General features: G+C 38.6%; 2 protein-coding genes across 5 annotated transcripts in view; both read right to left on the bottom strand.

Annotated features, from left to right (window-relative positions):
* mtmr11 (myotubularin related protein 11) overlaps positions 1-11,259 on the bottom strand; it is a 39,905-nt gene extending 28,646 nt beyond the window's left edge. The window contains exons 1-2 of the mRNA XM_056243000.1: positions 10,848-11,259; positions 3,775-3,844 (exon numbers count right to left, since the gene is read on the bottom strand). Of these exons, the coding sequence (XP_056098975.1) occupies positions 3,775-3,844; positions 10,848-10,904 (127 nt within the window). The 5' untranslated portion in view covers positions 10,905-11,259. The remainder of the gene's footprint in view (positions 1-3,774; positions 3,845-10,847) is intronic.
* A 7,838-nt stretch (positions 11,260-19,097) lies between these two features.
* The window catches only part of otud7b (OTU deubiquitinase 7B), a 32,227-nt gene continuing 25,606 nt past the window's right edge, over positions 19,098-25,718 (bottom strand). For 2 of the 4 annotated variants that reach the window (XM_056242995.1, XM_056242994.1), the window contains exons 10-13: positions 25,139-25,288; positions 24,719-24,833; positions 23,767-23,845; positions 19,098-22,131 (exon numbers count right to left, since the gene is read on the bottom strand). In XM_056242995.1, the coding sequence (XP_056098970.1) occupies positions 20,677-22,131; positions 23,767-23,845; positions 24,719-24,833; positions 25,139-25,288 (1,799 nt within the window). In that variant the 3' untranslated portion in view covers positions 19,098-20,676. Of the gene's footprint in view, positions 22,132-23,760; positions 23,846-24,718; positions 24,834-25,138; positions 25,289-25,718 lie in introns of all 4 variants that reach the window. The other 2 variants (XM_056242991.1, XM_056242992.1) reach the window with 1 other exon arrangement.

The following is a 25,718-nucleotide window of genomic DNA, read 5'->3' as shown; positions in this document are numbered from 1 at the left end:
ACATGGCCTTTGTCCCAGTGTCATAGTTCTTTGAACTGAGAAAAGTCTCCTGTTAAAGGGGTGAAAATGCTTTTGCAACAGGGGTGACCAGAGGGGTAGCCAAGCTTCAATAATGTATGTGCACTAACTTGGATGTGTTAAATATAGAGGATAAATTCTGAGTATGTGTTACCGTACTTGGCCATCACATCACATCACAAAACACAAACAGTGTCCATATAAGGGTCTTCCGCACACCCTTTTAGAAGCACATATATTTAAGATCTATATCTTTGTTGAAAATTTCATTTTATAAGGCCACCAAGAGCGCGTACGAGTGGTTTCAGTTGTTCCTTCATTTTTATGTAAATTTAGAATACATTTTTTAGAATGAAAGATATTGATGAAGCATGATTTATTCGTAAAAATGTTCGTACACAGATTTCACACACAAATTTGTGCGAATGTATGCTTAGTGAATGAGACTTATTCAATTAATATTGCTCAAAAAAGTCAAATTAGTTCTGAGAAAATAAAATATGAAAATAGTGCAATAGCTTTAGACGATTTAAAAGTGTGGTTTAAGTGTCCAACGTTTTTGGGGCAACCGTATTAAATGCCCTTGAGAATTTTATTGAATTCACAAATGTAAACAGTAAAAACACAGACAGGTGTGTGCGTTTGGAGTCCAAACAGTAAGAGACTCTGAAAGCTGAATAACAACAAAGACTAAGCCGTGTGTGAGCAGAGCGTTGAGGTTAGTTGCGGCTCTATTAAATGTTGATGCGTTGGGAATCGCTCTATGCTCCCGAAGGGCCGCTGAGAGTAAGTGCTGATATGAAGCGTTACAGATTAGGTTGTCCGGGTCGGACTCACGGCCCGCCAACATTCCTGAGTAAAGCTGCTGCTTTAACACACTGCTGACGCTGAGATTATGGTGAGGGGCTGCTGGGGTTCGACACACTCAGCACACTAAGCGATTGTTTTCTGAGCCCATTCACACCCACATACACAGACTGTTATTCTCCCGCACAGACCACAACCAACCAGACCTGGAGCTTTCCTTTTGGGATCAACTAGCTAAAAGCAGCAAAGCATTTCTCAGTAGGGTTTTCAAAACAGTGTAACAGAGTCACATGCCAAAACACTACATCACTGTTTTCGTATGTCACGTTGTACTAAATAAACACACTCTCCTAGAATATTCCCCTCTCTTAATATTCAACAATATTATTGATCTGTACTGACGCTGCTGTATGAGAACTGAACTGAGCTGGACGATTAATTTTTTTTTTTTGCAGAACTGTTTTATAGATAAACTCATTTAATAATTGATGATCTTTACAACGGAACTAAATTTACACTGAACTGACTTCAGTTGAACACAAATGCATCATTTTTCCTGTTATGACTGTAAAGCTGCTTTGAAACAATCTGTATTGTATAAAGCACGATATAATTAAAGGTGACTTGACTTGCCTTGACTCTCATGTGGCGTTGGGAAGTCTGATTCAAGGAATCATTTGGTTCAGATGATTTGTTTTATTTCAATGAACTGATTAAAAATGTTTGATTTCCTTAATAAATCATTCATTAGTTTTCACAATAAGGCCATGTGTCCACCAAAGCATTTTAACCATCTGAAAACGGCAGGTGCTCTTCTGAAAAACACCTGAAAGCATTTCAGTGGTGCAGCGTTATCTTATCATTGTTAAAGGTAGGGTAGGCAATTTTCGTAGCAGCTAGCATTAGCAAGTTAGCTTTGAAAGCATGAGATCCCGCCCTCCCTTCAGAGCTTCTCCAAAGCCACGCCTCCTTCAAAACACATGAACAAACACAGCAAAGTTTGCATAGCGTGACGAGAGATGGCGTTAAAGGGTCATGAAACCCCAAACCAAATTTTCTGAGATTTTATCAGAGGTATGTGTGTTGAACACCATTGAAGACAATGTTAGCATCTGTTAGATTTAATAGTAGGGTGAAAATGGTTCAATTTTAGTTTCTTTCCGCTATTTTCGTCTTCCGGGTTTAAAATCTTCATCGCAGGCTGTGACGTGGCAGTGCACAGTATAGTGCGTTGATGACTCATCGGTGTCTCATAATTATTAATGAGACTGAGTTTTCATATCCTATGAGAAGACACTGTCTCTTAATTATTCATGACACCACGTGGATCTTTCCAGTGACAGACATGTCAAACTGTGATATCGCGTAGTAGATGAGAGAGGCAATCATGGGACGCACGCAAGTGTTTGTTTTCGTGGTGCAAAAGTCCAATTGGGTTGAATGTGTTTCCCCGCGATGCTGCCCGGGCTAGACTCTGGCTCCGGGCGGTTGGTTTTCCATCAACCACGGACACATCTAAACGTGTGTGCCGCAAACATTTTTGAGCTTCGAGAATTGGAGAATGGTGGACTTCGCCTTGTTGACAACCAATGCAGGTTGCGTCTTGCGAGTGATGCGGTACCAAGTCCCGAGGACTTTTCTATCCCTTCAGAGGTGTGTGTGTGTGTGTGTCTAAAATGAGACGTCATCCACCTCCACAGACCCTTCTTTATTATGCGGGTTCAGGGGGCGCGTAGATCTAGCTATGTACGGAACTTTTTTTTTAAGCGGAATATTAATAATTTTCAAATATATGTATAGTGTCTATAAACAACTATATATTTTATAATGACATTATAATTATACATGTAGTAGCCTACTGTAGGCTTACTAGGCTAATATAGGGCATTCAGTTACTTTTGAAAGGACAATAATAAAGCGTCGTATTTCATAAGACTTTAACTTTGCCAGCTATAAAAAAAATCTAGCATTTCCTCACGTTTTACCACTGCTTTTAGTGACAGTCGATATGCATGGGATACTGGCGATGACAGTGATGGCCATACCACACCCCTTCTCACAGCCATCCACGCCCATTTAAGTTGCATTTTTCAAAAAGATTGTGAGCTAGACTTGAGCTGAAAGAGGGGGGTTTCATGACCCTTTAAGTCTGCTTTTTAAAATAATCAAAAGAAGCAATGAAGGAGAATATTATGCGAAAACGGTGGGAAACTGTAAATTCGTGCAGTTCCGATTTTAAGCTTGTGACATATAAACGCACACATCATCCCGATCATTTAGCGTTCTATTTAGCATTTTATTTAGCATTAGCATTTTATTTAGCGTTAATGTAAACACTACGTTCAGGTTCATCAATCAGAATGAATTAATTTAGATTGAAACAAAAGGAGTCCGTGTTAACGTAGCTACTGTTCCTGACTTTGTTTCAGCAAAGATGCATTAAATTGATCAAAAATGACAGTAAAGACTTTTATAATGTTACAAAATATTTCTATTTTCAAGTAAATGCTGTACTCTTGAACTTTCGATTCATCAAAAAAATCCTGAAAAAGGTTGATCATGTTTTCCACTAAAATATGAAGCAGCCAACTGTTTTAAAAATGGACAAAATAAGAAATGTTCTGTGAGCAAATCAGCATATTAGAATGATTTCTGAAGGATCATGTGACACTGAAGACTGGAGTAATGATGCTGAAAATTCAGCTTTGCATCACAGGAATAATTTCACAAAAATAGTTTTTTTACTGTCTTTTTGATCAAATAAATGCAACCATGTTGAGCACTACTTTAAAAAAAGAAGAAAAGAGAAAAAGCATTAAATCTTACTGATATGAAACTTTTGAACGCTAGTGTAAATGACTATCAAAAAATAACCCCATAGATAAAACACGGAAATCCTGTTGACAAATCTCAATGTTACAAAAATAAGCTTGCGTTGTGAGACTTCACCTGGTAAACAGCAGAGGCCGAGCACATCTCTCCCCCGTGCAAGAAGGCTACTGTGGCTCATCATCCTCTCCTGTAGCAAACACAGACAAAAATAAACAAATTAAGCTACAAAACTGGTGGATTAACTGTGCATTTTGAGATGAATATATTGTGTAAAATGATCTCCAAATCATCTGGTTCAGGAAGTTCAGAATTAGCAACCTAATTAAACAGACATGTTTATGCTAAAAATGTCTTCTGCCTTTGCCTTCTGATAGTGTGTAAAAGGGAAATGGGGTCTAAAATGAATATTCAGTGGTCAGAATGGTGGTTTGTTTTTAACCAGATGCAAGAAAGCACTCTATATTTAAATTATTTGTCGAAATAGTCTTTTAGGTTTCCTTTCCCACAGTGCAACTGAACCACAAAAGTAGCTTCATTTACAAGAGGCTAAAACTGCACATGCTGATGTTATCGTCCCGTTTTAAAACAAAGTGTCTTTCATTTGCCATCCACTACTGAGTGGAACAGAAGTATAACATGGTGACATACTTCCAGAGGTCTGAACCCACAGCTCCCAACACACCGTCCGCAATGGAGACTTTGAACTACATCATGCACGGTAACTGCAGTTACTCAAATGTTCAGAGATAAATTAAAGTGCCTGTATTATGCTTTTATAATGAGTTGAAACAAGTCTTCAGCAATTCAATCTAATTTCTCTTAACACTACATAACAAATTTGCATTATGGTCTTCATTGGCTGCCTGTGAACAACGTCTACTTTGACCCGTCCTCAAACACTAGCTGAGGCCTGGAAGAGTTTGGTTCGTGTTGTCGACATGTTGAGAAGACTGTTTTCTGCACTGCAAATCCACTTTAAATTGTTTTTTTTTCTCAAATGAAGAAAGATATTTTAAATAAATAAATAAAAACCAGCTAAATAAAATTAGTTTCTGAGGAAAAAACGATAAATAAAAAATCCAGTTCAACAATCAAGAAAAGTTTCCCCCAACTTTGTAAACAATGATATTAATTTTTTGGGGGAAGTACTATTTATGTATAGAATTTTTTTTTACTGGCTCATAAGTTTCAGTTCAGTTTTTTTATAAATTTAGTTGCAATTGATTCTAATTGAGCCCGTCAGAATAAAATACACAAGAACAAGAAGAAAGTGTTTTATTCTGTGAGTTTTTTTTACTTCTGGAGTAGAGTTTTTTTTTTTTTATGTTTAGGGTGTGTTCACACTTGGCATGTTTGGTTTGATTAAAACGAACTCTGGTGCGATTGCTCAGTTGGTTCATTTGAATAAGTGTGAACGCTGCCATCTGAACCCTGGTGCACCAAACAAGCGGAACGAGAGGCTGTAAAGATGGGTCTCTTTTTTTTGTTGTCATAGTCGCAATGTTTCCCATCATCACAGTTCGGTACAGCATCAGAACCGCGTCTCCTCGCAGCAGATCTTCATTTTGTGTGTGAGGGAGGGATTCCTGATGCTGTTTTGACTCCTTTACACATTTTAGAACCTCTTCACGAGTTCTCAGCCGGTCAAAACACGTAGGCTATGCACACACAACGAGTGCATTTAGCTCAGCACACAGCGTTGTTTTGGATGTTCGGTAAGTTCTGTCACGAAATATACGTAATAAAAGCCGACCAATCAGGTTGTGAACACATACATATCTTTAGGTTCGGTGTTAAAATGCCAATGTGAACACCAAGCGAACCGAACTGCAAGTGTGAACCCACCCTCTGGTATTCCACCCAAGACCTGAAGATAAACAACACCACAACAGTGTTTCTAAACATTTTAGGTTTCAGGTTACATTTTAAGTTTTAACTAAGATAAGAACTAGTATGCTAGTATGTTTGTTTGCTTTCAGGCATTCGCTTTTATCTCCCTGTGATCAGCAACACACACTTGCATCTGTATTTATTTATGTTTTGTTTTTTTCTTCCAAACTTCCTCCAATAATCTAAATTCCACTCTGCAGCATTCCTAAAGGAATATATTTCCAGACAGGAGGAGTAATGCATTCGAATCCCAGTGAACTGGACAGCCTAACATCTCAAAGGAAGTGAATAAACATGCAATCAGTACAGGACGTTTTTGCTGAGGGTTCAGTTCTTCGAGTCACATGGTCGCCACCGCTATCGTGTAATCTCTTTCATTGCCTCTTTCTTCTCCATTAAACACATCCCTCCCTCCTCTCGGCTTCTGAGGGCAGAGGCAGCCAAGACTCATTGCAGTTTCCATTGCTCATGGCTTCCCCTGGTTTCTGTGGCCAGAGAATGCAGCCGAGGGAACATACAGGCCTCTTCTCCCCTGAATCACACAGAAACAGGACGGCCAGTGGGAATGTGTGGATGCACTATGCCACCGTATAAACCTTAAACTGTTAAGTTTATTAGTCATCGCCCAGAGCCACAATAAGCCTTTGTGCAGGGCATCAATCTAGAGCTAAATGAGGCAATAGAGGCCCGGTGGGACGCTTAAACCCAACGCTTAAAAGAGCTGAGCTATTGTTCAGCGCTCATTATTTTCATGCACTCCATGCGTGCATCTCTCATTCTCTCTACAGCAAAGAAATGTCAACAAATGGGAACAATGCATCCATTTCCATAAAACATTTGAAGTTTTTTCTCCTTTGTTTCTTACATACCTAAAATTAAAAATCATTCCTGTCTAGTCATGATGCTGCCTTTCTGTATTTCCCAACTAAAACCAGCCTAAATACTAATAAATAAATGAATAAACATAACTGAAATAAAATTGATTAACTATAAATTATAAATGTCTTTACTGTCACTTTTGCTGAAAGAACTACATTATTTTTATATGTATGAAAGCTCTTACTGGCCCCAAACTTATGAATGGTTCTGTAAAGCAAAACATTGATAACAATAAATGTTTCTTGAGCAGCAAATCAGCATATTAGAATGATTTCTGAAGGATCATGTGACACTGAAGACTGGAGTAATGATGCTGAAAATTCAGCTTTGCATCACAGGAATAAATTACATTTTTAATTAACTGTTTTCCATTTGAATATATTTAAAATTGTAATACAATTTCACAATATTAGTGTATTTATAATCAAATAAATGCCTTGTTGAGCATGAAAGACTTCTTTCAAAAACCTTAATTGTTCCAAACATTTGATCTGTAGTGTATATTTCGCTTGGTGAACGATAAACCAAGCAAAGGGGAAGAAAATCCCACAAAAAAGGATCAGAGCCGTATCTAAAGACCTTAGGCCAGCAGAACACCCTAGCAACCAAACTTACTAAAAACCACTCTAAACACATTTGAAACACCCACAATACCATAGAACTGTGAGTAATTTAGAATGGGCCAACGTCATTCACTAAAAATATTTTGCAAAAATAATCTATTTTTATGTAGATTTACATGCACAACCTGCCACTATTCCAGCTAATTTTGTCTTACAAAGCTTAGTCATCATGCTCTTTATGGAGCTTATTACGATGGTAAAAGAAACCCATGTCTCATAAGGAAAGGCAGTGCAGGAAAAGCTCCAAGTTCAATTAGAGGGTGTGTCACAGTCTTGTTTATGTTATGCACCGTCTTTTTATATCATTTTAAGAATTTTTTTTTTGTTTTTAAAAACAAACCTTCAGCAAATCCCTTTTTTAAACAACCACTCATCTCGCACCAAAACCAGATGACGGCATTCACTTCAATAACATAAACTGACTTCACATACGCCACATGGCGTGCTCCACTCAAACCAAACCAAACAAAGCAACAATGAAGGAGATATTTCTGATCTAGGAAGTCGCCCTACAGTAGTATATTTGCATTTTGACCCATGGGGAAACCAGCGAGCCATATTTATAGTTTTATTTTTTAAACCATTGACATTCCAAAAAGGCTGATCCCAAGACTCCCATTCGAAGAACTCAAACTCCACTCTCAAATAGATGCACATTAATTGTAGCGGTCCTTGTAGAGGATTTTTTTTTTTTTTTGGAAGAAAATATAAATATAATTTCCCTCACCTAGCCTATCAAAATAAACATCCATGTTATTCGGCATTTGGGGAAGTTGATTCGTCCGTTCAGTGAAGCTGACTGCTGTAGCCTACATGTCCAACTGCAACTTCTGTGTGGAGTCTTCCTTCATTTTTGATATGCAGCTGCTGCTTGAATGATATGTTATCAAATTTGTTGGCGATCAAATATCCAATACTCTCTCTTCATAATTAAGGTAGTTGGTATATTATGTCACCGTGATTTTGCCAAGTAAGACATGGTCCTGGATCAACATATTTTGTTGATCCTGGATCAACATTCCTGTCCCAAAATGTAGTCCTTACCCAATCTCTACCCCTAAACCTAACCCTACCCATAACCTTTTCCCTAAAAGCAGAGGGTAATGAAAGGTGAATAGCACTGATGTTTAAGTACTTCACCCTGATTCTAAGCCTAAAATTGACAAACTGTAAACATGTCCCTTAAATCTGATTGGTTGATTGGAAAGTTGATCCAGGATCAACAAAGATTTTGATCCAGGAACATGTGGTACTTGGTTTATTATATTATTATTATTATTGGTGAAATCACGTTCACCGGTATATTATCAGCAGGAGCAGTTCAAACTGAAAGCCTATCACATAATATTTTTTCTCTAATCTAATTTTTTTACCAATGGAGTCTATAAGTCCCAACATCCCCAATCAAATACTTCCCTACTATATAGACCTTATGTAGCCACGCCCCTTTTCCGCACTGAGCTCATTGTCTTTTGACTTCCGGTCTGTATTTTTACAGCGATCTTGCGTAGTTATGAATGAACGGCTCATTAAAAAAATTCCCAAGGTCCATTTGTTAAGACATATGGCATATGCTTTACAATGCTTATCATAAACATTACAATGCTCATGATAACTTTCGTTAACTCTACAATAAGTAAATCAACTTCACCAGCTAATTACTCCTGGACAGCGATGCCATAGAAATATACAGAGCGACCGCAAAAACGAAAGTTCAAAGACAATATTCTAAAGATGGCGGCGCCCTCGTTTCTCTGGTGCATAAGGTCTATAGTATGCGAGAACAATAAGCGAAAAGTCCACGGATGACCTACTACTTCCGGAGAGATTCTAAAGTATGCATTCGATGGACACTTTAATATCCCATGAGGCCACGGGGAGTATTTATGAATGGCAGTGAAGCGACATAACTGACACTGGTAGGTCACATGAACAAAATGGCGGATGTAGTACGTCTGAATTTCATTCATACTACCCACATTCATACTATAAACTAGAACATACTTTTTAACAGTTGTGAAGTAAGTTCAAATTCAAATGTAGTACCTACTCAGACCGTGTATGATTTGGGACACAGTATCTGGCTATGGATTTGCCTTCTCTGTCCCCACAGACTGGCCTTAGCACAGTTTCCCGAACGGCAGATTCGGCATGTTTGAGGAAGAGCAGCGGTGGTTCTGACTTCAGTAATATTTTATGGTATTACAATAATGAAATTACAAGAAATTCACATTCTGAGACATGAAATGTAACTAATAACTGTGAATTTTATTTAACATTCAAATTTCCTCCTCCCGTTTTCCACCTCAAAATTTAGGGTAGGCTGTGCCTCCCCTGACGAACCGACACTGCTCTGAAGGATGACTGTTATGACTTATGAGTTAATGACTTTTAAATGAAAAAGCCGATGTGGTGAAGTCTCGCCACAACTGCTACATTCACAATTCCTTTTCCATTTGTTCATTTACAGCACTGGAGCAAAATATAGGTCGGCCCATTCTCAAATGCACCAGCTTGGGTGGGCTCCATCCACTTAATCTGACACCATCTACACACTCAGACACTCGGATTCATTTTCTGTGCAGGGAACAGCCACTTGGATTACATGTCTGACACTGCACACAATGCATATTCAGAATCCACACACCAAGTGAGTTCTGGGTAGGCTGTTTCCATGGCAACAGCCAGATGTTGTGCACATTAGGGCCTCTACGCTCTCCCGAATGCGCGAGTGGAGGCATCTGCTAGCGTTTCCCCCCCGGGCCAGCTTAAAATAGCCAGAGGAGAAAGTTATGCAGCAGAGGTGAGCACCAGCAGATTACAACTAAAGAAAGTAGATTATTAGTTCACCCAGGAATTAACATTCTGTCATCATTTACTCATTTATTTGTCAATCAGACATGCATTATTTTCTTTCTTCCATGAAACACAAAAGGAGATGTTAGGCTGAAAGTCTGATTTCCTATCTTCCATATAACAAAAGCGAAATAATTTAAACATGCATTCATTATACTGTTTTTGGAGATTGCCAGAGTAAATATATAAAAACATCATGACAAAGAGGTGTATGTGTATATGACTCGAGCATGCTAAATGCATGAATGAAATCACCAAAAAATGTACCCACCACACCCTGAGTTAAAAGAAAAGTAACAAATACAAACAGCCAGACATAACTTCACCACTAAAGCAGATGTATGCTTTCCTGTTGCTTTTTTATAGTTATATATTTTTTTCTCAATGGAAAAACAGATTCTCAACTAAACTGAAACTATGTGAATGGCGTTTCTGAATACAATACAGTAGAATAGAACAGAAAAGTATATTCCATCATTAACAATCACAGCATCTGAAAAATACTAAACACTGGAGGAGTGCTGGAGTTCAAATTCATACACCAGACAAAATAAGTCATTCTTGGAAAAGTTTAAAACTTTTTTTTTTTTTTATATGGAAAATTGACTCCTACAACAACTGCAGATTGTGGACACATCCATTAAAAGTGTTTCTGGTAAAATAATGAATTTAAATGGATGGATGCAATTTTCCCTGGAAAGTGACTAATCATGAAAGTTGCACAAACATTAGCCTACATAAACATTTACACATCTGTTACAAATATACTGACAGATGAAATGCATAAATATGTACACAGATGTGTTCGAACCCCTTTCTCAAGATTTTGCTTGCATATTATTTAATACGAATTAGACACCGCAGACATGAGAAAACAATGATAAACTCGATCCTAAATAAATGATACAGCTATTTATATTATTATTTAACCTAAATGCTTACCTTCATGTCCGGTACCATCTGTCTCACTTTAAAGGTGGTTTTGGACCCTGTCAACATGATTTCAACCTAAAACGGATCCGGACTAACAGTTGTGGTGTATTTGGAAGAGGTTTAGTGGTGAAGGTTTGATCTGGTCCATGTTACTGAAATCGGATGGTCCGCGCGCTGTCTGCATCACTTTCACACATTTCTGCGTCCGTACTGTTAAGTGTTAACATATCCAACTAAACGTCAAATCATCTCTAAAGCAAATCTATTTTCACACAGAGAACGCGCTTTTCCATCGCATTTGTTTACAGCCCCTTCGCCATAGTGAAACGACACGGGTGTTACTGAGTAACAAAAACCAGGAGCGAGTCTCTTAAAGGGCCAGTCCCGCGAAACACACTCAATGCGCTTCCTTCTGTGCGCTGCTTCCATCAGGGATCAAAACCAAGAGAACTGCAGCATTTTTCGACATCAGTGGCTGTCCTCGAAGTAGCATACTACCGTAGTACTCTCACTATTAACACAGTGTATATAGTATGTACAGCCTACTATAAATAGCTTGCACATTTTGAAATACCCACATGACCTACTATATTTGTGCTGTACACAACAGAGCACGATGCAGTGTGTAATGTATCTCACATTCACAATGCAATGCATTCGTTTTGAACTTTCATTTACAGGGTGATGGATTAACATCTGAGCCTGGTAAGAGGTGCTTGTCTAATATCAGGTCATTCCAAGGGGTTAAGTCAGGTTTGGCTGGTTAGCATAGCCCTGTTAGCCCCTACTGGTAGACAACACATCATTTGGAAAAGCATCTTTTACCTTGACATCCATTCAAAATTAGCTTTATATACTTTTTTCCCTATTATAGTATTATAATATGGACAAATATTATAGTAGATGTTTTACCAGTGCCCATGTATTTTTTGGAGACTCTTAAAACATGACATCAATGAGATTGCAAAAGATCAGCTTCTAGCCATACATGAAATAATTTAGAGTCAAGCATACAAATTATTAACTTTATTTATTAATAAAATGTATAATATTTTTGTTAATTATTATTTTTGCAAATTAAGACCTTATCAATTCCCATTATGCTACCCAGTATCTTCAATTTTTTATATTTGTTTGACTAAATTATTAAGTATATTGAATATTTTTTTGTGTATAACACTATGAGTATATATCAGTTTGAGAATATCTATCTATCCATCCATCCGTCCGTCTGTCTACTATGCAAAATGCATACAACATACAACAATATTCATATTTCATTAATAATTTCCTTGTTTTTTTTGGCATAATTTTTGGCCAGGCTGTCATACATGTTCGCACAATTTGGCATGTTTCATTACGTTATCACAAATAAAAAAAATGTACTCCAAGCACAATTATGCAATAGGCTTAAAAAATATTTAATCAATTTTTTTACAATATCTAAATAAATGTGTCAATTTTCTTAGGCCAGACATCCGTCCATCCATCAATCTGTCTGTCTATCTCCTTATTAATGGTGCAGTGTGTAGATTTTAGAGGCATCTAGCGGTTCGGTTGCGAGTTGCACTAATGGCTCAGCCCACTGCTCACCCCTCCCTTTCGAAGAAGCTACGGTTGCTAAAACGGGACAAACATATTGTCGTCTGAGACAGCAGAGAATAGCCAGAGTAAGCCAAGTTTCTGTACCACAGTCCATTGTAAACTTTATCCATGATGTGGTTTATAAAGCCACAGTCAGGTGAGGATCAAGGGTCTTAATATATAATATAATAATAGTAATCAGCTGATTGTCTCACGAACGTAACCAGCACATTTCTCCCCACATAGCAAACCCATAATACAGCGAGGGAGAAGAACCACATGAAACTATCCAACTACAAAGTTTAGCTGGCTAATATGAGCTGTTACTGTGGCTGAGCCGGTTAAAGCGTAAAGCATTGTTTATATACTCGACGTGTCCGCATGAGCGCAAAGGTGCGCGCGGCAAAAATTATGCGATTGTAACAGCGCGCGCACCTCCGCATCCCCTAGACACCATTTACTACACACAAATTAATAAATAATAATAATGAATAAAAATTGTTTTTTTCTCTGGTTTTGAAAACTCTTCGTGACTAACTTAAAATGCTTCCAAGATCGACTTGTCGACTCCTGTAACGTTACAGTTTTACGGTCAATAGTACTAGTCAGCTGACTGTCAAAGCCATAACACAGCGAGGGAGAAGAACTAAGTTACATGAAACAATCCAAATACATATTTTATACCACTGACAAGGGAAAAGTCACTACTCACGGTGTCTATGGCTAGCTTCTAGCTTTCTGCGTCTTCTCTTTCAAGGTATGAACGAAACGCGCTCTGTAGCGCTGTGTGTTCGCTGTCGGCTACGGTAGAAACATGACGTCACAATATGTCGACCTTCATAGAAGGGTGTGCCCGCGGTTATGTAGATATAAATGTCTCATTCTAAGGTAATAAAAACATTACGGTTCATTGAGTAAGGTCTTTATACACCACTGAACACATAGTTATCGATCTTATATTGCATTTCTGTCAATAGATCCTCAGAAATATTACACATTGCACCTTTAAACTATCAATACAATTTTAAAAACGGTATAATTCCACTTACATCCATTTAGCAAGCAGATACATTTCTAAATCTATCATTATCTACAATGATAGCGAGGGATAGGCAACGTGACTAATCTTAAGGAATCAATAACATTAGACTTGCTCTAATACAAACTTTCAAAGTTAGCAATAAGTTAAATAAAACAATAAAAAGAGAATGCAAATACTAGAAACCTAAGTACTATATAAAATATAAAGTACATTCTATCATTCATAATCACACTATTTGAAAAAAATACTCGGCACTAGTGGAGTTTAGAGGTCTAAATGCTAAACCAGCAAACATTACGCCAGTTCCAATTCATGGAAAGGTTTTGCATGCTAAAGAAAAAAAAAATCTAAACGTCCTGCAAGCCTATTAATGAATATTATAGTGCAAGTTTTGATTATTATTATTATATGCTTTACCAATGCATCTACATGCAAAGAAATGCCATTCGATATTTCAGACTCCTGCACCATAATTCCCATCTGCACAAACATTGCAATTCACAAATGAGCAAACACACCTGACATTCCCATAGCCTTTGCCACTTAGTACCTTGTCACTGCAGTATCAATGAAGCATTTCACAGCAGCCTCCACCAGACAGGCGATGTCAGATTATGATGTGCGAGCAGCATCAGCGTTCAGACGGATATGAACTGATGCAGTGTGCACTGTGTGGAAAAAGGCTTCTTGAAATTGATACCTGCAAAGCAAAAACAAATGAAAACTGATCCCAAAGATATCAGTGTTGCTATTACTAATTCATCAGACTCTCACTTTGAATTTATTAGAGCAAAAGAACTCACAAGAAATAGCCCACAAAAATACCTTATAAATGAGACAAATGTCCTGAGCGCTAACCTGGCAACTACTAAAATGTAAGGTATATATTCTCACATTATAAAAGCAAACGAGCATCCAATAATCCAGCTGAATTAGTGAGAGTAAACTTTATTTACTCTTTACCTTGTTAACTGTGTTGTGACACAAGGCAAAGATCACATGCTGTGGTAATTAGCAGTCTTAAATGGCAGGCAGTGCTTTCTGGGAATTAAATTTAAATGACTTTACCTAGCAGTAACTTTAGACATTTTTGAAACAATTGGAAGGAAAGATGTCAGCTGCATTTTGAGGAAGCAAGTTGCATGCTTGCTTATGGCTATGGTTTTTGTTCTCGTTAATTTGATTCAGGGTTAATTCAGGGTTTACACATTATTTCAATGTGACTGGATATCCGAGGCCTGTTCCCAAGGCAATATTTCTCATTTTAATTTAGTTTAACTTGATGTGAAAAAATAACTAAAACTTAAAAAAAAAAGTGATTATATATATATATATATATATACACACGGGTCCTTCTCAATAAATTAGCATATTGTGATAAAGTTCATTATTTTTCATAATGTAATGATAAAAATTAAACTTTCATATATTTTAGATTCATTGCACACCAACTGAAATATTTCAGGTCTTTTATTGTTTTAATACTGATGATTTTGGCATACAGCTCATGAAAACCCCAAATTCCTGTCTCAAAAAATTAGCATATCATGAAAAGGGTCTCTAAACGAGCTATTAACCTAATCATCTGAATCAACTAATTAACTCTAAACACCTGCAAAAGATTCCTGAGGCTTTTAAAAACTCCCAGCCTGTTTCATTACTCAAAACCGCAATCATGGGTAAGACTGCCGAACTGACTGCTGTCCAGAAGGCCATCATTGACACCCTCAAGCAAGAGGGTAAGACAGAAAGAAATTTCTGAACAAATAGGCTGTTCCCAGAGTGCTGTATCAAGGCACCTCAGTGGGAAGTCTGTGGGAAGGAAAAAGTGTGGCAAAAAACGCTGCACAACGAGAAGAGGTGACCGGACCCTGAGGAAGATTGTGGAGAAGGAGCGATTCCAGACCTTGGGGGACCTGCGGAAGCAGTGGACTGAGTCTGGAGTAGAAACATCCAGAGCCACCGTGCACAGGCGTGTGCAGGAGATGGGCTACAGGTGCCGCATTCCCCAGGTCAAGCCACTTTTGAACCAGAAACAGCGGCAGAAGCGCCTGACCTGGGCTACAGAGAAGCAGCACTGGACTGTTGCTCAGTTTCGCATGTCATTCGGAAATCAAGGTGCCAGAGTCTGGAGGAAGACTGGGGAGAAGGAAATGCCAAAATGCCTGAAGTCCAGTGTCAAGTACCCACAGTCAGTGATGGTCTGGGGTGCCATGTCAGCTGCTGGTGTTGGTGGACTGTGTTTTAGGGCAGGGTCAATGCAGCTAGCTATCAGGAGATTTTGGAGCACTTCATGCTTCCATCTGCTGAAAAACTTTATGGAGATGAAGATTTCATTTTTCAGCACGACCTGGCACCTGCTCACAGTGCCAAAACCACTGGTAAATGGTTTACTGACCATGGTATTACTGTGCTCAATTGGCCTGCCAACTCTCCTGACCTGAACCCCATAGAGAATCTGTGGGATATTGTGAAGAGAAAGTTGAGAGACGCAAGACCCAACACTCTGGATGAGCTTAAGGCCCCTATCGAAGCATCCTGGGCCTCCATAACACCTCAGCAGTGCCACAGGCTGATTGCCTCCATGCCACGCCGCATTGAAGCAGTCATTTCTGCAAAAGGATTCCCGACCAAGTATTGACTATTGAGTGCATAACTGAACATAATTATTTGAAGGTTGACTTTTTTTTTTGTATTAAAAACACTTCTTTTATTGGTCGGATGAAATATGCTAATTTTTTTAGACAGGAATTTTGGGTTTTCATGAGCTGTATGCCAAAATCATCAGTATTAAAACAATAAAAGACCTGAAATATTTCAGTTGGTGTGCAATGAATCTAAAATATATGAAAGTTTAATTTTTATCATTACATTATGGAAAATAATGAACTTTATCACAATATGCTAATTTTTTTAGAAGGACCTGTATATATATATATATATATATATATATATATAGACCTATAAAAACTAAAACGAATAAAAAATTACTGAAAATGAAACTGAAAAATATAAAAAGAACTGATCATAATATTTATAAAACTATAATATCTCAATGATATTAAAATGACACTGCTGCTGGATATTGGGATTACTGGGAACAAATAGAGGTTGCATTAAATTATTGGATTATAAAAGCAGTAAAATATTCTGTATATTCAGAAATGTCCATTATTTATTTATTTGTTATTATGGAAATTAAGCCCTTACTAATTCCCATTAAAGAGCTGAAAGCTTGTGTCACTGTAAAAACACAAGATGTTTTTATTACCAAGACTCTATAGTCAAATGTAGAGAGCAAGAGTGGAAGATAAAATCAGTACAAACAACTGTTTAAATACAATGAGAATTTTATTAAAACGGTGCAAAAATAAAATAAAAATAAAATAAAACTAACATAAAAATCAGATGTTCTTTCCACCTAGATTGCACTGTCACACAGCCTGGGGTCACCTCTCAAACACAGAGAAAGGTAAAACGGCTGCAAACAAACACAAATCGCCCAATTAGCCAGAAGTAATGCACAAATATGATTAGATAAATTGCATCTGCCAGTTCTGTACATGCAACAGTTTCAGTCTCATGCAAATTCGAGAATGCTGATGACTGTAGCTCTGTCACATCCATGAAAACATACCATATAAAAATAGTAAGTAAGCTACGTCATAACAAAACAAAGCCCACTGTATTAAATAAGAGAATTTAGTGTTTGAAAACTGATGGTGGACGCCACCAACACCATCATTAAAAAATGTACTCAAAATGTGATTAAGTAGCATAATTCGCTTTTAAAATAGAAATTAGGAAACTTCAGGAGGCCCGTCTGTTTGACAACTAGCCATGTAAGAAAGAACATCCTAGTTTCAGAACTAAACATCCAAGTCTTTTGAAAAAATATTACTACAAATATATATTTTCAAATCATACCTCGTCAGATCACACTGATGGAGAAATTAGTTTGTTCACAAGAAACTCTCCGATTTAAGAGGCTTCTCTTGTCAGACAGCGCCGTACGCACCAGAATACTGACTCCACCATCAATTCAGCTGACTTCAACTCAGGGAACGGTCCTACAGCATACATTCGTATCTTTAAAAAACACTGGAAAACTGCTTTCGATTTACAAAAATAACTTGAACGCATTTATACATTTTTTTCATTTCTTAATACAAAAATGTTTGCACTCTTATTGAAGTCCAACGCTCGGGGTGGCTGAATGACCTTTCCATTTGTTAAATAAATGGATCCGTTAAACGCAAACTACGAGTACATCGGAAGGAGAACATAAACTCCAACGGAGAGTAGCTGTCATTTCACTGACAATTTCCTCTGGTTTGTGCCTTGAAGCTGCAATATGTTTGCAAAAGCACAGTTTACCAGACGCACACACACACACACACACACACACACACACACGATGAATTCCTTTTTGCGACTTAGCAGAGTGGAAATCTGGGTAAATGGTGCCTTACATAAGACCAAAAAAAGTTCATTGCTTGCATTTTATATTCAAATGTGCCTGACAAAACGAAACAAACAAACAAACAAACATAAAAAGCAGCAGCAGCAGCAGCAGTGTACTCTTTGTCCCTTATTTACACTGAAAAACTGAGCCAGTCTCAAAAGGTCACTAGGGAGGCATTGATGTAGAAATAGGGGTGATGATGAAAAAGAAACCTAAACAAGTGTGCCATCTATTGGTTATGCGAGTGAATAACGTGTCAAAAATATCTCGCTTTCATTTGGGGAGAAAAAAAAAAAAGAAACCATTAACCCTCCATCTTGCTGGACAGTAATAGGAAATTTAGTGCTTTAAAAGTGAATGTCGAATAAGATGAATCTAAGCTTTGAAAACACGGGAGATACCATATAACGAGGTATGTTGAAAGTGTTAGGATACTAGCCTGACATATTTTTAATTGTGCAAATCAGTAATGCAAATGTGGGAACATTGGAGATGCAACGTGGCCTTGAGCTGACACAGTTATACAAATATTTGCATACGACTGATTACGTTTGTATTGAGTGTTTCGGAAGCAGAGGGGGGTTCGCTACGACACCAGCTCTTCATCTGCAGTACACGAACACTTACCCATGATCACAGCAGCAACATCCTCTTATGGTGCTAAGAGCCCATTTCACAGGAGCAATGAGAGGGTAAAGGGATAGATCAGCCCAAAATAAAGAATCTGTCATAACTTACTCCCTCTCATGTCGTTCTGAACCTGTATGACTTTCTTTCTGCAGTCAAACACAAAATGAGATGTTTAGCAGAATGTCCAGACTGCTCTTTTCCATATAATGAAATTGAACGGGGCGCTCGGCAAAATGGTGTAACTAAACATTTAGTTAAAATGGAGCAAAAACTGATCTTCCCTACTATGATCTAACATACATGATGGGCAGACGGGTTTGGCTACGGGAATCTACACTCGGATTCGGAGAAAACGGAGTACGTTTGCAGTCCAACGTAGCTCTCAAAATCTCATTCGCACGTCCACATTGGTGTGTTGTGCTTATTTGCAAGACGCCAAGTACCATTTGTCCTCACTAATGTCAAATTTGTCAGTAAATGAGCAGAGGGCAACACTTAGTGTAAATAATAACTTATGGTCTATGAAATATACTGTATGCTTCACATTTACTTTCATTGTATGGAAAATGGACATTTTCATTTTCTATTTCCCAGTCATACGGGTTTTGAACTGCATGCAAGAGAGAGTAAATGACAGCATTTTCCATTTCTGGCTGACTCGTACAACTGGCTTTATCAGAGGCTGTACTTTCTGCTAACAGTGTAAAAGGATTTTGAAAGCGTTTGTCACAAAATCTCGACTCAAGGTGCATCGTATAGTTTAGAGAGATCTGCTAGCATCCCTCTACGTCCACAAACATTGAAACCACTAGAATCAGCACTGTGAATCCAAAACCAAACAAAAGTAGAAATTCAGTTCAACAATCCTCATGGGAGGACTGAACTAAGACTGAAAAGGCAACTAGGAAACAAGTGAGTTTGCGCACAACACAGTGGCACCTACAGCCGAACCCTGACCTCCGCAGTCCACGCAAGTGGAACCGCAAGCTCTGCCTCCAGAACGGAGCAAACCGCCAGACTAGAAGCACAGCAACATAACAGTCTATTCATCTAAAACCCACATGCACAACCTCTGGACATGAGAAAAGTGCTTGATTTGGTGCAGCAACTACTCTGGGGGCGATACTGCGTCTATCAATTATCTTGTGTCCAGTGAATTTGATGGAAGCTGATGCGTTAACCCCAATATCATAAAGGAACACCATTTTATTTGGTGCAGCAGTAACATTTGAAGAGGTCAGAAATTGTTTTCAACATCCACCCCCTTTGACCAGCAAGTACCTAGAACTATTATATCAATATTACCAACATAATACTTGAATACTACCACATGATGTACCATTTCCAAAAAAAATACGTCCGATTTCTTTCCTTGAGAAAGGGATTTCTTTGCGCTAATTTGAAAGGATTTGCACTTTTAAATGTTCTAGAAACACTTAATAGAACGGAAATGACTGCAATTTTTAATCGGGGCATATAAAGACCTAAAACGAACCCTTTGTCAGCTCCATAAGTTAAACATCTTAGAAGCGAGAAAGCACCATAATAGCTCATTTAAGCCAACTAAGTATGGCTTCAAAATGGGTGCAAGTTAAAGTATTGTAGCTTTACAGTAAAACGGGCCAATGTGGATAACACTCGAAGCTAACAGAGTGTTGTTGCCTTACGCTCGCAATATGGCAAGTCTGATTTTGATTGCAGCTGATATAAATGGATTAATTGTAGCTAATATAAATACGCATTTTCTGGTTGTGCTTAATGTGTATTTTGGGGTACGCAGCATGTTCATGTGATGCACATAGCATGTTGTGTTCAAATGTCCCGTGTTCTACATTCTCACCACAAGGAGGAGACAAGGAGACAGGTTAGAGGATGACCACGTCAAGCAAATGTGTGAGGAGCTTAAAGCTCCTGCCTATGAGCCACAGCAAATGTAACACAACAGCAGTCCCATTTCCGCAATGCCCATTCACTGTGGACACAGAGTCTCAGTAACCTGGTTCAGAAAGGCCGATCTTATGTCTTAAAGCAAGATCCACACAAACAGGATATGATGTGGCTCACATGGTGGGCTCCGATGAGTCCTATATGAGAGAAACGGGACAGAGATTGTCCGTTCAAAACCTGTGGATGGCCGGCTCTGTTTCCCGTCTCTTCAACTCCTCTCTGTAGCAGTACGAGCAGTAATTGCCCGTCTCGGGGTGGCCGTAGTAATTGCAGGTAGGCGTTCGGCATCTGCTGGACTGCAGGTTTGCAAGGCCACCCGCACTGCCCAAGGAGTAATGCCTCACAGGCATCGGCCCATTGCGAACGTCCAAAGTAGTGCGCAAGTCCCGCAAGCCATTTGTATAGCCTCCGGTAGGTTCGGTTGGGTAGTCAGTTGGGTCATGCTCCTGGGAAAAAGATGCCAGGCAGGGGGTGATGATACGGGATGGGCTACCCAAGCTGGTGGAAGGTGGGTGGTACTGGGAATGGGGAGGGCCCTGTGCTAGGGGGCAGTGTCGGGGCAAGGTAGCATAGGATGGTAGGCCTGGGTAAGAAGACGGCGAACCTCCTGCCAGCTGCCGTCGTGTATCCATGTAACCGTGCACATGTAGATGCTGTGTAATTGGGGTAGGAGAATGGTCAATGAAGGTGGGCCTTGGGATTGGGACCACACCCGAGTACATCATCGGACTGAAAGAAGTCGACTTCAATGCGTTAAAAGTAGGAGGTGAGTTATCAGTAATTTCCTCTCTGCTTTCAAAACCTCGGTAACTCAGCTCAGGCCCGTCCTTTTTCAGTTGAGATCCACTAGTTGTTGCAAGACCTCCTGCTGCTTTCCGTTCAGCTTCCCTCCGCTGTTCCTGTTCGGCACGGAAGCGCTCCTCGGCATCCATCAAGTATCGTTGGATCATCTCCTCCTGGAACGGCTGACGGTTGCTAGTAGTGAGCACAGCAGCGAAGATGTACTTCCTTTCTCCTTGCATTGCGGATCGGAGGATGCTAAGACTCACTTTCACATCCGAGCTGTACTTAAAAGGGTCACTTTCTGAAGAGTAGCTTCCGTTTTGCCGTTCACTTATTGAGGAGGGTGAACCTTTCCCAGAGTCCTCAGAGCCGGTTTGAATGGAAGGAGAGCTGTCCTTACTGCCCTTACGACCTCTCAGAGAGCCTTTCTTCTTCTCCAGACCCTCTTGTTTGCCTCCACTTCCACTTGCGTTCTTCCCCGTCATCAGGCCTCCCACATTCTTCTTCAGCTTACTGCCCAGGCTCTTGCCAAAGCTACCCAGCTTGTTGGCAACGGAATCAGCACGTTTCTTGTCCTTATCCTTTTCTTTGTCTTTCTTCCCCTTCTCCTTTCCAATTGTGCCAGTCGTCCCTGCTGAACTGTTACTGGATGAGCTAGAGGAGCTGGAAGATCCACCACTTGTTTTGCCTGTTGTCCCACTGGTTCCAGTAGTACTGCTGTCCCCATTGCCATTGGAACTGCTGCTGACGGACTCCTTATCTGACTCTCCAGAGTCTGGCGGGGTGCGGGCATCCTCTCCTGCAGACGCTGTAGGGGACTCTGGCTGGGCCAATGGGGCCTGCTGTGGATACAAACACAAAATATTGTCACTAGATGATTTAGCTGGAATACAAATAACGAGCACAGTACAAAATCTGAATGACAACTTCAAAGATGACTTTTCAATCAATGGTTTTCAACAGTTTTGACCTGAAGGCCCCCTATTGACTAACACAATATTTGAAGACCCCCTATGTGCGTGTGTGTGTGTGTGTCTGTGTGTGTGAGAGAATCTATTAATTTCAAGTTTAAAATAAACATAAAAACAAATATTTATTGAAGGAAAAATTAATTTCCGTTTACATTTTGCTTCCATGTTTGTAATGACTTTTTAACTTGTATATAATAAATACATTTATTAAAAATATATTCATATTTATCAAATATATTACATTTGTAAAAAGTATACATTTAATACAAAACAATAGTAAAATAATACATGTATAAAAAGTATTAAAATCAGGAAAAATCCTTTTCAAATAATTTGGTATGCATGCACAATTTGCAATTTCTTTTAGAACAAAGAATTAGGAAGTATCACTGTCATTACATAATGAAGTTTTTGATATTTGGATATGGGAAGTGATAGGGAAACACTATGCCAGTTTAATAATAAAAAATGCTTTGGATGCACTGTTGTCAGAGCAGTGTTTCCCCTACCATTGTTTTGGGGGGGCGGCCCGCCCCAATGGCTGACGAAATCCAGTCATAAAAAAGGAATTAAGTGTATAACGCGGAATTTCACGGAATTTGTAAATTTGAGGAAAAAATAGAAAGCAGTTCAGTACACTTGAAAACAAATCGCGATGTAGACTAGTGTGTGTGAATATTAAAACACAAAGACTATTTAAATATGAATCCTGTATGTTCTGAATGAATGGTGCCGCCGACGCGCAGTTTCATTTACCACACACATACACTGAAGCACGTATGACGCTTGCGCTGTTTTTTGGCCTATATGAAGACACAAATGCATGAACTTCCTCTCCAGGCTCTAGATCCACTCTGAAAGTCACTTCGTGATCATTTCACCGCTTCATTTGAGAAAAACTATCATCATGACATAAACAAACAGAAACTCAAAAGGTCTTCACGGCAACCCGTCAAAATAAAAGTTCGGTTTAACTTGACAGAAATATATTACTGTTGTACATTAGAATTTAGATATGTCCCAATGTAATAATACACTAACACTAATCCAAATAAATTATCATCAAAACTGAAATTTTTAAGGAATAATCCATGTTTTAATTTTAACAGCTCATTGTGCAGCAAGTTATTTGACAAAAAGTTTATTTAATTTATATGATTAAAATTGATGATAAATGATACAATTTGTGTTTTATGTCTTCATTTTATTACCAGAAAAAACACAACACAGAATTAGCGTGAATTTTTTTCCCCATATATTTAAAAAAAAATGTATAAGTTTAATGATTCATAATACATTATTTCAATTAATTAGACATGCTTTTTCTTTATTGCAAAAAAAAATTACACCACATATCCGTAACACGCCCGCTCCGCAACACTAGCAGTCCCCCCCCCCCCCCCCCCCCTGAAAAAAAATCCTAGGGGAAACACTGCAGAGTAAAGAGTTAAACTAAAACCAGTTAAATTATTAGCACGGGAAAGCAAGCTAGAAGCTCACCTGTACCTCACAGGGTAGAGGAAGCCAGGTGACAGTCATGTAGCAGTGCAGCAGATGGAGCTTGGCCTCCAGAGATAAGGTTACACTGAAACCAAACAATAGGCAGGTCAGAGTGCAGATATTCACTTATAAGTGCTATTCAAACTGCCTTTGACGATAGCAAACATAAAGTAAACGAATGTGCATGTTTCATGAAAAATGCATAAATAACATTAGCAAAAGTAAAAAAAAACAACAAGTATTTAAAGAGATATTTAAGTGAAATATTTTAAAATAGCATATCAAATATTGACAAATGTTAAAACTGTGGAAATAAGAGGGAACTACAGATGCAACCCTGAGCTATTTGAGTGCCTCTCTGTGTTCCATTCATAGCAAGAATTTAGCGATAATCTGCATTAAAGAACAAGAATTGCTAATCTTGAGTGTTGGCCAACACCAACAGCGCTCAGTTCCAACAGGCTCCACAGTGCTAATGCCTTCTTTACAGTCAGGCATTACTGAACTCTGCTGTAAATAAGTCAGAGCTGAGTCATTTGGCACTACATGGTCAAAATAACTTGAATACTTAAAAAACATTTTTCTGGGCAAATTTGGTATATGCACAACACACAGCAATTACAAGAATGTTCCAGGTTTAAAACGAATCAAAATCTATGGATGGCATTTAGAACATGCTGTTGATTACCAAAGGGAATAATTTCAACTTCCCTCAGAGTTTATAAACACATAAATAGCATGGATAAATTATAAATTCTTTGACAAAAAAATGCGGATGTCTCGCTTCAAACTTGACATGCAGGTTTTTTTACTGTAAACATTTTATGTTTGTTTTTTCCAAACGTAGTCTAAATTATATTGTCTGTGGTAACTGACAGCATATCAGAAACGTTGTCCATTGAGTGTAACTACATGCATGAGCAGCAGTTTTCTAATCAACGTATAATGTGATGTCTACCTTGCTAGCATCACATTGTCATTGTCATCTTTGCCCCATTCCCAGTCTTCCCCAGGATCCACAGCAAAGTGCAAAGGCAGCATCTTATGATCTGAGTCCGTCAGAGGGATCACCACTGTGAAAGTTAACAAACAAATGGTCAGTGCCTTTCTGAATTACCGTACACTATTTCACTACTTATTTATACTTTAGCTTATTTACAAACACAATGTAGTATTCAACTGAATTCTTAAGACTACAGCCATAAAGACCTTTGAAAAAACAAGCTGCATAAAGCGGATAAAGACTTTCTGGCAAGCATAAATTATTGCAGTTTTTTGTTCCATCCTGGTTGGCAAAACTGGTTTATCAGGCAAGAACAGCACACAGCATGCAACATAAAAAAGCAAACAGATTTGCTACATATAAACCATTCCTCACCTTGTTCTTTGGAACAGTCCTTCTGCTCCATTGAGACCAGGGCAGAGAAATGAGCCTGGTCATATGCCAAAACGAGAGGAGAGCGGTGACACTTGTTGGCTGGTACTTCCAGAGGCAGGTAAATCCCTCCAAATGGGATTGGTGCAAAAGCTAAACAGGTGACAAAAAAAGAGAGAGATATCTGAGACAAACTCTTGAGATATGCTTTGTTAATGGAACATGGAAGGACAAATGGAAAATTCATTATTTAAATGGGACACTTATGCCATTTTATTTTTCTCCCTTAAAGTCAGCTTATATTATGTCATAATTTAGTTTTACACAACCATTTTGAAATTCTGCTACAGTCATATGCTAATTAAGGATGTGACTGAATGTTCATGGGTGGGCAAGTGATGTAACCGGTGTTGCAGCTAAACACCGGTAACACTGGTAACACCGACTATCGCAGCAAGCCTAATGCTAACGTGCTCATGGTTACATTATGATCATGAAGATTTGTGATGGAGCCATTTTTCCAGCTTAGCTTCAATAGACAAGGGAGGGAGTTTTGCATTGTGAATGTTAAAGTATTTCAAAG

The sequence above is a fragment of the Rhinichthys klamathensis genome, unplaced genomic scaffold (assembly GCF_029890125.1).
Source record: "Rhinichthys klamathensis goyatoka isolate OS25496 unplaced genomic scaffold, OSU_Roscu_1.1 h1tg000768l_1, whole genome shotgun sequence".
Lineage (NCBI taxonomy): Eukaryota > Metazoa > Chordata > Actinopteri > Cypriniformes > Leuciscidae > Rhinichthys > Rhinichthys klamathensis.
This window is presented reverse-complemented; position numbering and strand designations above follow the sequence as displayed.